This window comes from Cryptotermes secundus, unplaced genomic scaffold (assembly GCF_002891405.2).
Source record: "Cryptotermes secundus unplaced genomic scaffold, Csec_1.0 scaffold1035, whole genome shotgun sequence".
Taxonomy (NCBI): domain Eukaryota; kingdom Metazoa; phylum Arthropoda; class Insecta; order Blattodea; family Kalotermitidae; genus Cryptotermes; species Cryptotermes secundus.
In genome coordinates this window covers 342,312-355,564 of record NW_019744424.1, presented here as the reverse complement: position 1 = coordinate 355,564, position 13,253 = coordinate 342,312, and the positions used below count along the sequence as shown (strand labels likewise).

The 13,253-nt window shown below is 40.5% G+C and overlaps 1 protein-coding gene across 1 annotated transcript; it reads left to right on the top strand.

Moving 5' to 3' along the window:
- The first annotated feature begins 320 nt into the window (after positions 1-320).
- LOC111874795 (neuronal acetylcholine receptor subunit alpha-2-like) lies at positions 321-12,286 on the top strand. The gene is made up of 9 exons (XM_023870592.2): positions 321-430; positions 906-1,090; positions 3,308-3,352; positions 4,360-4,469; positions 8,151-8,364; positions 8,768-8,945; positions 9,213-9,365; positions 10,574-10,749; positions 12,110-12,286. The coding sequence occupies exons 1-9, from the start codon at positions 379-381 to the stop codon at positions 12,260-12,262; spliced, it is 1,266 nt and encodes a 421-aa protein (XP_023726360.1). The 5' UTR covers positions 321-378; the 3' UTR covers positions 12,263-12,286.
- Positions 12,287-13,253: the final 967 nt, after the last annotated feature.

The window sequence follows — 13,253 nt, the reverse complement described above, 5'->3', positions numbered from 1 at the left end:
ATATCTACATTTTCTTCACGTCCCTTCCGCTTAGTGAAGTTGTTTTATAATATTAATAGGGACTGCAGAATAACATTGTAAGAGTATTGAATTACGTAATTTCATACCAACAAAAAAAAGACTGGTTCAGAGTAAGCAAATATGTTCCTCAAATCTCGCAAAAAGCAAAATAAATATCTACTCATGGGTATTAAATGTTTCTAGAGATATTCACTGAAAAATTTCTAAAGTTTTGGTTTGTGCTGATGAAAACTTATGCATATTTAAACCCATCTGTCGATCAGACGACCAGTGGGCGTGTAAGGCTTTGTATTACACGAATCATCTGGCGTCACCAGTCTCGCATTAAACCTTCTTCACTTCGTTCTAGCTGCAGCAATGGCCTCGTTTCCGGTTGTGTTTAACAAATGCTCACTACTTCTGTTCATTTGTGAGTATTGACATATTTCACTTGAATTAGTATTAAAAAATAGTTTCATAAACATCGTAGAGGTAAAGGTAATATTATTCCTGGGCTTAATTAAGTGCCAAGCCATGAGGATGTATGGGGGAGTGGAGTCATAGCTCCATCATTCTGGAACTTGGCACTAGATAGCGATGAATGGTCAGCTTCACGCCCCGGATGCTTTACCTCTGGAGAAAGAGTCCCGTTCTTATTGTGTTGGAGTCTGGGTGTGCTCCAGAACCGGTCTGGAGGTTATGGGGATGAAAAGTATCTCTTTCCCCTACCAGGAATGAAACCCCGATTCTTCGATCACCCAGCCGTAACCCAGTAGCTATACCGACCGAGATATCCCTCGAAATATTGTTTCCTATCAGCAGTAAATGAACTGCTTGCCCGAAATGCAGTATGAGAAACAGCTCAGAACGAGCCTCTCTAAGCGGTATGTATCGCTTAACTTCAGTGTCTGGAGGGTCGTTTGAGCTGGTTCGAGCTGACGACTTCAAGTGTCCAGCCCTGACGCCCACAACGACGGAGCGTCGGCTGAGGGCCAGATACTTCTCGCAAGATACCCTAAACCGTGCTGTTCATCGCGACAACAATACTGTGGATGTCAAACTTCGTCTTGTGCTGAGGAAATTTGATTTCGTGAGTACTTACCTACTTACTTTCCTGCGCCTCACTCTTCTGACCCCCAAGAACCTTGGCCGACTCCCCGACAGAGATCGGTTCTACTCTATAACATTTTCTCCATCTTACAGCAATGTCAATCTGAGCTTCCTCACCTCATGGCTTACTCTGACGCTTCTGTCCTCACTAAACTCAGTACATTCCAAGTAGTAACTCGGTAATACCAAGTGAAATTGGGATCACAATGGCCGCGCGGTCTAAGGCATGAATTGTCTTCGCTCGCCCGGTCTCTGGGATCATGGATTCGAATCCCACTCAAATGATGGATGTTTGGTGTGTGTGTTTATTCTGTGTTTGTGTTCTCCCGTGTTTAGATGGAGGCCTTGAGACGGGCTGATCACTCGTCCAAGGAGTCCTACCGTCCCTGAATGGGCTGGAAGGGCCATTGAAAAGAAATACCAATGAAATCGTCTTGACATCCCTTCAGAATAAGGTGCAATTAATTTTCCTTGTAATCTCTCTTTTGTAATTTTACTGAATTATCCATCCGACATCGCCTGCTGCTTTTCTTAAAATATTTTATTCTCTGTTGTGGGGTTTTTAATCTCCACGCCCAATCTCCAGCCTGGCTGACAGAAGGAGGCTATCTTTCTAGCCAATTCTCTTCTGTATGACTGACCCTACCAAGAATTGATGGCATCGCTAGCATAATTTTCCAGGTGATTAGGGCAAGCCAACCTCCCGTCCTATTTGCGGTAGCAGTTTAATTCTTTGACTCCGGATTATTTAAAGTGTGCGCTAAATAAACTAGATAAGTGAGTCATGCAGAAGTTGTCGTGACTTTGGAAATGACAATTTTGAAAGATTATCATAAGCAGAACGCGAGATCCACCATTGTTTCAGGCCTGGAACTATAAATACAGACGCCAGAATGCTATTTATTTAAAACAAAACATTAAAAAGTCTAAATTTAACGCCGGTTAAATTTACGAACTTGCAAATGACTATGCTGTCAGTATAGCATTAGCTAAATGAGGTGCGACATCACGTGCTTTACAAAAAAATAGACTGCATACAATTGCAAATGTACAATACAAACATCATTAAATAATATTTACAAAGTGCATGTATACACTATATTATAATGTGTATGTATGAAACATTTATTACCATAACGATCTGTGGATATGTATTCCTGAGAACGTCTAAGACATCTGACAAAGGACAGACCTCGCTTTCGCCCAATGACAACTGTGGTTAATTGTGAGATATGTTACTTAACATATGTCATAAGCACAGAAAGGGACCTAACACCAACAGGGACTAACTGGTGGACCGTTAGTCATAATAAAAAAATCTTCTGGATTTATGTATCTCTCCTTGAAGAAGAGAGAGAAACTCTCGAGACATTGATACACCATTCCACGACAACACAGCGTCATCAACTAAGAATAGAAGCAAAATTAAGTACAACCAACAGTGAAGTGCTGAAGATTGTGGTGTGCTCTTGATGAGAAATAACTCAAATTACTCCGATGGGGATGACCTTCGGTGGCATGCAATTAATACCACGGCGTGTAAGTAAATATAGGAGTTTTTGAAAATGAACTTCTACTGTTCCTTTTCCGATATTTTAGTTCGCAAATTTGAATTACTCATAAGAGAGAATTACTATTCTTATTCTTCTTCCGTCAATGTCTGAAATTATCAATAATTAATTCTGGCTGCGAGTTATTGTGTCTTACGGAGCGTCGAAACCTAAGCCTCTTTGCGAATATTGATTATCATAGCAATGAAAATCAACAGCAGTTTGATTTCGGGCTTCAGGCTCAACACCTAAAACTGAATAACTTTCATTTCATGCATCCTATTGTGTTATAATATACAACTTCTTTATTAAAACCGTCACAACACAACTATATCAAGGTCAGTGCCTAGTTTTGTCTCTGCTACATGCTTCGGCTATTAATAGCCATCTTCAGGCAAATACATGGCTAACATGTATACACCACTGAACCGCAGTAATGATAAAATTGGATACAATATTATTAATTATATAAAATACTTGACGTAAAAATAAAATAAATTTGTTTATATAAAACAAAAGTTATAGTATGAAACAAGAATAAAATTCTTCGATTGATGCTTTACATCATCGAGTCAGTCATTGGTTTTTGTAATTTTGTTCATTTAAAATCATACAGAAGTAATATTCAATATTTATTACCTTTACAGAACGAGGAAGAAGATAAACTCGAAATCCACAGCTGGTTCGCAATAGTAAGTAGAACTGTCAATGTTGTTTTGGTTTTCGTAATGTGATATCTTTGTTAAAATTGTTTATTTTTAGATATTCATATTATTCAAGATACACTACTAAGTCTAATTCATCGTATACTAATACAGCAGTATTCACCTACTTAAATGTAATCTAATACAACAGTATTCACCTAATTCAATGTAATCTAATACAGCAGTATTCGCCTAATTCAATGTAATATAATACAACGGTATTCACCTAATTCAATGTAATCTAATACAGAGGTATTCACCTACTTCAATGTAATCTAATACAGAGGTATTCACCTACTTCAATGTAATCTAATACAGCAGTATTCACCTACTTCCATGTAATCTAATACAGAGGTATTCACCTACTTCAATGTAATCTAATACAACAGCATTCACCTAATTCAATATAATCTAATACAGCAGTATTCACCTAATTCAATGTAATCTAATACAACAGTATTCACGTACTTCAATGTAATCTAATACAGCAGTATTCACCTAATTCAATGTAATCTAATACAACAGTCTTCACGTACTTCAATGTAATCTAATACAGCAGTACTGAACTAATTCAAGGTATACTACTGCAGTGATATTCAGCTCATTGAAAGCACACTATCACCATGATATTCACCTGATACAAGCTATACTACCACCACAACGTTCGCCTAATTAAACATACACTACTGAAATTGCATTTGCCTAATTCAAGGTAAACTACCACAGTGATATTGTCATGTGTCATAGTGACTAAAGACACGGGTTTGGATTGGTAATTGGATTTATTGGATACTTACATGTAGTAACTATAAATAATTATTATACTGTTGCTGATTTACACAATTTACAATCACTCCACAACAATCTTCTCAGTCTATCTGCACTAACCCTCACGCATTTTTAGCACAGGAACTACAACAGCCGCCAAGCAGGCAGTCGACCTTTCTCTTCGTTTTCTTTCTTCAGCTAACATTATGTTCCGTCTCCGTCCACAGCACTGGAAAGATTGCCGATCTGCCTGGGATCCGTCCGCCTTCGATAACATACGCGAAATTCGCCTTCCCAGTTACTTCTTCTGGAAGCCAGACATCGGCGACTTCTCTTCGTGAGTAGTTAACGGTCTGCTTATTTCTTTAGCACCAATCACAGTGGCAGCGCTGTCTAAGGCATAAAATATCTTCGCCTGTTTGAACACTGTGATCGTTAGTTAGCATCCCGCTCAAGGCATGGATATCTGTCTGCGTTTATTCTATGTTTGTACTATCCTGCGTAGGTAGCGGTCCGTCTGTCTAAGATTAAGAAACTGAAGTGAAACGAGGCGTTTCGGGGATTCCCTTTGCTCCAAGTGGGAACAACAGGAAATATTGCTTTAGACGAACACTCTGCTAAAGTGTGATCTGTTAGGCTGACAATTCCAGCTGCAGATTATCTTATTCATCCCGTCCAATTAGCATACATTATGTTAAGGAAACAGATATAATCCAACCAACTAACTCCATGGAGGAAAGTCTTTCTTGAGAAGCTTTCAGTTGATCAGCTGCTCAAGATTTTCCCAACATTTTATGAAACCCGAAGGTTCATTAGTGTTCATAAGAGCCCGCCGCTCGAAGCCAGATCAGCCAGATTAATCCAGTCCATACAACCTCATCTTACTTCTCTGAGATGAATTTTGATACTCTCCTACCCTATAGGTCTACGTCTTCCTAATGATCTGTTCCCATCCGGCTTTCCCACCAAAACCGTGCAATAATGCCTCTTCTATCCCATTTGTGTTACATGCCCTGCCTGTCTCATCGTACTTGATCATTCTATCTGGCGAAGAGTGCACGTTTTGAAGCTACTTAGTATGCCAATATTCTCCTCAGCACCCTGTTCTCAGACACGTTCAGTCTGTGTTCTTCTCTTCATGCCAAAATGGGGTTTCACACCCATACAAAACTATAGGCAAAATTAAGATCTTGCAGGATAATATAAATAAGTTTCTGTTCCTTCTCTCCTTTCGGGTGGTTATTTAACGACGATGTCAGTATCGTGATTACATGACGTCAGGAAATAGGACGATTAAATGAATGATGAATTGTGAAGGATTTTGTAGGAACCTTTAGTGGCATAATTAATTAATTGTAACCCAGAATTTGCCTAGAGGGGCTAAGGAAGACCAGGAGAAAACTTAGTCAGTGTAGCCGGAGCCCCGGCCGAGAATATAACTGAGTACTTGCCATCTACAAGTCTAGAGCGTTACTCCTAGACCATGCTTCTTCTGTTATCTGTGTTACAACACAGTAGTGACAATCGTATGCTTGACAGAGGCATGGGATGAAGCATAAGCCAAAGTATTGCAGATACCTGTACTCTGGTTTATTATTGTGCGTCAAAATGGTGAAATGTGGACTTTCAATTAAAGTTCGGTGAGATTAGTTAAACCACAGAGCATATGAGTGTGACCTAGCCTTTCCTTGAGGAATAAATGTGAAAGAGAGCAAAGCCTTTCATTGCTACATGTTCTTTTAACAGCTTCTGATTAAGTAGCATGTACTACTCTTCATCAAGCGAGTATCGTCATATCTAAAATTTCGGAGTCAGTGTTACTTTACTACTGGCCATTCAGTTGGTCTTGGCAACAAGTCCCTTGAGTCTCACGACCAGTAATTTTATTTTCCAACTGAATACTGCTGTTATAGTCCTTACGTAACATCCTCTCTGAAAAGAGGATTGATCTGCTGTTTATAATTGCTGCTGGTCCTCGTCAGCGCAGTCATTCACATGTCCGAGCCCCGCGAGACTCATGACCATATTTTACTGTCTCAGATTCGAGACTCCCGCAACGTGGAAGGTCAGGTCCCCGTATTTATATCCAGCAGTAACATGGTGACCTGGTTTAGCCCCAGGCACTGGGTTCCCTTTTCGTCGGCTCCTACTACTCGCGGAGCTACGGTGGAGGTACTCGACCCCGCCTCCACACGGGATCTCTTCTAAAATTTTATTCACTTTAAACCATTTATAAAGGAAACGTGCTTTCGACAAAGCATATACAGACCGTAAATCTCCATTGAATTCATGTTCGTGCTGCGCATCATGAATGTTGCTTCTTGTAAATTATAATCTACACTTATCGTGGCTTCTTTGCTTATTTGCTAGCAGATATATCTTGGCTTGTGAGCCACTGTGTGAAAATGAAGATGGTTGACAGGCCCAAAACGCGTCTGCCAGAAAATGCTACTGCCATACGAGTATTATCTAACGAACTCCATGGAGCTGAACTCTTCTGGAGAAGCCGCCAATCCCCAACTTTCACGGAACCAGAAGGTTCATTACCGTGTTCACAAGAGCCCTCTACTGGTCCTTATCCTGAGCCAGATCAATCGAGTACATACCACACCATCCTATCAATTTTAATATTGTCCACCCATCTATGTCTTGATCTTCCCAGTGGTCCCTTTCCTTCTCGCTTTCCCACCAACATCTTATATGCATTCCTCTTCTCCCCATTCGTGCTACATGCCCTGCCCACCTCATCCTCCTGACTTGATCATTCTAATTATACTTGGAGGAGAGTACAAGTTATGAAGATCCTCATTATGCAGTTTTCTCCAACCTCCTGTCAGTTCTCCTCTCTTCGGTCCAAATATTCTCCCCAGCACCCTGTTCTCAAACACCCTTAGTCTATGTTCCTCCTTTAATGTCAGAGACCAAGTTTCACACCCATATAGAACCACATGCAAAATTATAGTTTTGTATATTCTAATTTTTATATTTTTGGACAACAGACGAGAAGACAAAAGGTTCTGGACTGAATGGTAGCAAGCATTACCCGAGTTCAATCTCCTCTTAATTTCCTCCTGCATCAGGTTTTCATTTGTTATCGTAGTTCCCAAATATCTGAACTATGCCACATTTTCAAAGGACCGTTTTTGTGTCGACAGGTTTTGAAGAGACAGCAGACAAGCGCCATACGTGAAGGAAATTCGTCATTGATACTTTCCTCGCGGGAGAATTCGTCGAGGCGACTGGGGAGACCGCTCCAAGCCTCCACAAAACAGAAACGGAATTCAGAGATTTTACTGAGACATTTGCTTCTCTAAAATCATTAGAAATTAATTGGCATTTTAGTTATTATGAGAAATATGAGGGGGCACGCGGTAGCGTAGCTGGTTGAGGCACTATGCTACAAGCCGGAAGGTAACGGTTCGATTCCCGATAAGGCCATTGGACTTTTTCAATTGACCTAATCCTTCCAGCTGCGCTATAGCTTTGGGCTGGACTCAGCTTCTAACAGAAATGAGTACCAGGAATCTTCCTGAGGGGTAAAGGTCGTAAGGCTGACAACTTCACCGCCATCTTTAAGCCGATTGTCTATATGATGTGGGAGCCCCTACGTCTCACAACCCCGTGGGCCTTCGCGGCCTGTTACAAGGATAACTTTGCCTTTTAAGAGAAATATGAAAAAAGAAGCAATTGTCCTGGACTAAATTCAGTTTTAGTGATAGGGACTTCCACGTTGATATTGCCCAGGGGCCCCGGTAACCGTGATTCCAGCCCTGCTTGTTGACTGTTTTATTTTCCTCGTAATTTGTTTTGTTTTGTATTGCAGTATTTTGATTTTTATTGTGCCCTTATGTTATAGACTCTCCTTGTCTGTATCAGTGTAAGGTCTGCTGCCACCAGGTGAACACCCAATTGCAGTAAAATAATTATAATAATTTATACGTACAGTGACCCGTATTTCTGCGAAAACTCACAGCAAATGCATTTAACAGCCTCTCATTGAAATTGACTTTCTTTGCAGTGCTGATATGGCGAAAACGTTCCCTCTGTTTCGCTGGTTCATGTGCATACTCTACTCGGACGGTTCCATCATGTGTATGCCACCTTACAATCACGTAGTGACCTGCTCGGCCGACTTGACGCGCTGGCCATACGACACCCACACTTGCACCATGACGACCGGTTCCTGGACTCACACCGCCAGAGAAATGAACATTTCGCTCATGGAACCGGCTGTAAGAACAGAATCCAGAGACATCTATATCAGAACTCCGAAAGCTGCGTGGGTCATAATGTCAGAAATGATTCTGAGACATATTCAATGAGGAGAAAGGAAAAGGTTTCAAATGAAATCTGCAGAGATTAAGAGATATCTGTTTTATATATTAAATTTTTGTACGATAAATAACTAAGAAAATTATTGGAGAAAACTTCAGCTTCACAACAAGTATGATTTTTTAAGATAGTTACGGACTTGACGCAAATCCGCCCCAAATTTTTAGTGTCAAATGTCATTAATATTACGTTTCGAATTGAAATCCTGTTTAACCATTTTTTACAATCGTTCCAAAAGAAAAGTGTGTTCCAACATTCTTTGTAATTATGTGGAACAGTAAGTAGGTTTTGTTCTGTCACCAGATTGTTGTCAACAGTCGCAGCTTAAACCGGGAATGGAAACTGGCATCTATGAAATCCTATAAGAATATTTCGAAGTACGATTGTTGCCCAAACGATACATTCAGCTGGGTGTCATTTGAGTTCATGTTGCAGAGACATCCGGGTGGATATTCCTCCACAGTCGTCATGCCTGCCGTAGGTGAGTAGTTGACTTTTAAATAAATGAGAGTTTTCTCTTTTCTTGTTAAACTACTGCCATTAATTTGCGCAGTAAAATGTATATGTATGTTCGCGTCCTGTCCACACGGCTGTCTGTCCGCATGTGTGAATGGCTGTCCAGCAAAACATAACACATGACGAACATCCTTTTTTCTTTGGCTCTACAGCCCCCTTGGGCCTTGGCCTCTGATCTGAACGGTGGCTACACTGACCTGTGTCTATATAGTGCGTGTATTGGTTACTACAGTGTTGGTGCTGCTGACACTGCTGACGTTCTGGATGGACCCAACAGAAATGGATCGTCTGATACTGGCAACTGTGGATGTGGTCTCCCATATCCTGTTCCTCCAGCACCTGGGGCACCTCCTGCCGGCCAATGGCGATCAGACGCCTCTCATAAGTAAGAGTTCGTTGCAACTTTACCTCCTTGAGAAGGTTACATTCGCTCAACCACACGGAAATTTTATTTATGTACTAGTAGATCAGCGGTTCATTGGCCTGTTCAGATGAGTCCGCCATTAGTTCCTATCCTTAAATGAATCCAGTTTTATAAGCTCCAAATTTATTCTTTAACGTATACTTTAATATTATCCTCCCACCTATGCCTAAACCTCCGAAGCGGCCCTTCACTTTTTCTGGTTAAAACTTTGTGTGAATTTCTCATCTCTCCCATGTGTGTTACATAATCTGTTCACCTCCTTCTCTTTTCTGATCATGTTAATGATTTTTTGTCAAAATTAAAAATTATGAAACGCTCTACTGTGCACTTTTCTCCAATTTCCTTTAACTTCGCCCCTCATAAGTCCAAATATTCTCCTCCGTCCTTCGTTCTTATATATCTTCAAATTTCATGTCCTTCCCTTAGAACGAGAGGCCAAGTTTCGCGTCTATAAAAAAAGTTATAAAATAATACTACAGAATTGCATTTCAATATATTTCAGTCATAGATTTTCAGGAAGAGAAACATTCTGAACTGAAAGGCAGCAAGCATTGCTAGAAGCTAATCTGCTCCTACTTTCTTCATTAAAGTAATTTTGGTTCTTTAGTGCCATTTTCAAATATTTTAAATTTACTAAATTCTGGAATGATCTGTCATTGATCTTCACATTACGATTTTGTTCTGTATGAGCTGTGATTATATTTTTGGTTTATATTATACATTTTCAAATGTTTTTCAAAAAGACTTCCAAAACGTTTAACTAACGAAAAATAACGTCTTCATATCTTTAGCAGATGCAGGGGACAGTATCTTGCTGTCACCGTGTTTTCAGCGAGTGGCCTTCGTATCAAAAATGGGATATCAGTTCGGGGTTTTTACTCCGGTTTCGCCAGTAATTTACAACGAAAAACCCTCCAACTAGAAGTACTAAGTCACATAATATTCTTCCTTTATTCATTGCATTCTGTTTTGTTATAGAATCACGGTATAAAGGGGCCGCCTATAAAACATTTATTTTACTTTTCTGTCACGGAGGTAACACAAGAATTTTCAACATTTACCAGAACTATGATAGAAAAGGCTAATGTACAATTGTACGCTTAGTGAAACTTACTTGATCTTTGACATCATTTTGTACTAAGACAATATTCCTACTGGTTTTCTGACAGTAATTTTCTATCGGGACTCCATGATCTTGGCGGCCATGGCGTTGTTTGCATCTGCTCTGATACCGGATCTGAGGAAGTCATCTATGAATCTTCCTCTTTGGGCTTCCGGTCTTTCCAGTTGGGTCCTACAGAACCGGTTTGGTTACATCTTTGTTTTACGGACCTTAGATCAAAAGGTAAGTTTCAAGCTTGTACTAAGCTGGTACATGCTAATTTAGACACAGTCTTGGAAACTGTGCAGTTGAGTGTGCATATTCAGTTCTTTCAAACTGGCCTTAGTCTTTCTCGGCCTGTAATAATGTGTAATTTCAATTTTCGGGGTTTAGTCGTGCCGTGTGTGGAAGCAGTTCCAGCTTTTCGACGTATATTATAGCAGTCATCTTCAGAGTGACTGAGGCGACCTTGCAGTGGCTGCATTGTTGCCTGCTCCTTCAGCCAGCCCTGTCTTCTCAGTAATGGTCCTTGCTTCCATCCTAGATCAGACTGCGAAGTACAACGAGGCGGTTTTGCTCTTTCCACTTGGATGCCTTCTCAATGAGAAGAACAGAGACCAAAGATGGTCCTCTTGGCACCAGAGACACACTGGATGCCGTTTACAGTGTACCCAGATATGGTTAAAAAGCTGAAATTTGTAATACTGCATTAGACTAGTCTGGACCCTACAGGCTTCGTTTATTGAAAATGTTGGAGAGGGTTGGAGGAATGAGTATCATCTGTGATTTCTGATACCGTGCCCGAATGCCTAGGAGCAGGGACAATGAAATGACTGTTACATGATCCTCCGACGAGGGGCCTCTGGCTGTCACAGAATAGTTTACGTTGCTAAGTTCATTTCACATAGTTACGTCAGATTGTACACCGTCTAAAAGGAAATCATATCTTCTGTGATAAAACGTCGTGTAGTCCTTTGAAAGTCAACCGACGTTTCGGAAGAAAATATTACCTCCATCTTCAGGGTTGAAGAATAATAAAAGAATATGAAGCAAGTAGCAAGTAAAGCTGATTGTCATTTGCTTGACGGTCGAGATGTTGAAAGTCAGCTCAACTTCTCTGATGAGGCACTTGGGAAGCGGTAGCTCGGTTCCTACCCTGAGAGGCTTATCAGGCTTGGGACGGGACATGAAATTATAGAGGCTGCGTTTTGTGAGGTAGAACACCGTAATTGTTCAGTCGCCACGCCATGGGCGATGTTACAAGTATCTGTTCCCGTGGACCACACTGCAAACGGATTTCACAGCTGTAATTAAATTATTGTGACGTTTTAAGCATAAAACCTAGTTTCGCGAGTACAGAATAGAACATTTAGGCCTATATCGACCAATTTTGGGCACAATTTCATACAGCGGCCAGTTTTTTTCGCTTGCGATAGGGGCTCTGTTAATGCTGCAGTGATCTCCAGGTTAGGCATATGGAACTTCAGACGGAAATAGTCACTTTATTGTATAAGAATAATTAATGCTTCAATTATTATTTAACGAAACCACGTCACTAGTAGGCAAGTCAAAGTAATAACTACATTTTGTCAACTATTTACAGAGCGTCGGTGCAGTGTCAGAGACGCCCCGAGGGGGGGATGGTGCTGACTCCCCAGGGCCCAGCTGGCCACTCTTTACGTCACTGCTCGACTTCCTGTGCTTTGTGGTCACCTTGTTGTCATACGTCACACTTTTGCTGGGATACATTCCGTAGGAAACATATGTACTTCGCAAAAAAGATAACTTGAAGGAATCCTAATGAATTGTAATGGGGAGACGGTGATTAGAATAAGAGATAGAAGACCTATCCATTGGCATATGCAGTTTTTTCCCCAAACAATTCTGTAAAGCTTCGATTATTTACCTTAGGTCTGAAATACAATACCATTATTTTTATGTTATTTGCAAGAAGTTCGTAAGGCGAAGCTATAATGGGAAGGACGTGTGTGCCTTTTCACCTGTTTCATTTCCAAAACTTCTGAGAAAGTATTATTATTTTGGTATTGGTAGTCTAGGATGAACCTTATCGAGAGAATTCAATTCTTCGTATGTTCTGGAGGCGTCTGATTCACATCTCAGCCGGGACCTCATGAAACTTGGGGTCTTAATCTCTCCAGACAAATGGTGAGCTAGCGATCTTAAATTGAGCCTATCGCCTCCTTCCACGTCTTGTCCGATTCATTATTCATTGTTATCCACCGTTAGGCGTCGCCAAATATACTACAAGCTACAAACTGACTACATATTAAACAAATCGAAGTTAATTAATTTCCTCAAAAAAACTGTTCACAGTAAAAATGCGTACAATGGCACAAAACGTAGACACAATTTTCCTTAAAGTATTTTCCGGTACCATGAATACACAGTGTATGTAATGAAATGGCTGCAGTTCCTATTAATATAGCATTTATAAGGTGACAAAAATACTCTACATATATTCAAGCATATTTATGACGTACGAGTAGAGGGTAAGAACACGCAGAGCTATACACTCCTCTGCAACTCCAGAAGAGTTCACGGCTTAGTGCGTAATTCTGAATAGGGACAACTTTGCCTCTGCGATGGCCTTTCCCTTGAATATTCAATCGGCATGTCATGCAAGCAAGTTTCTGCACACGGGAGAACGAAGAGAAGTGACGGTAGTAAAATGGGGCAATAATGATTCAACATGAAGGCTTTGTACAACACTCTACTGAATTTCATGA

Coding starts and splice junctions, on each gene's coding strand:
- LOC111874795 (XM_023870592.2), top strand. CDS start 379: ATGGCCTCGTTTCCGGTTGTGTTTAACAAATGCTCACTACTTCTGTTC. Junction 431..905: donor CTCACTACTTCTGTTCATTT/GTGAGTATTGAC, acceptor GCTTAACTTCAG/TGTCTGGAGGGTCGTTTGAG. Junction 4,470..8,150: donor GACATCGGCGACTTCTCTTC/GTGAGTAGTTAA, acceptor CTTTCTTTGCAG/TGCTGATATGGCGAAAACGT.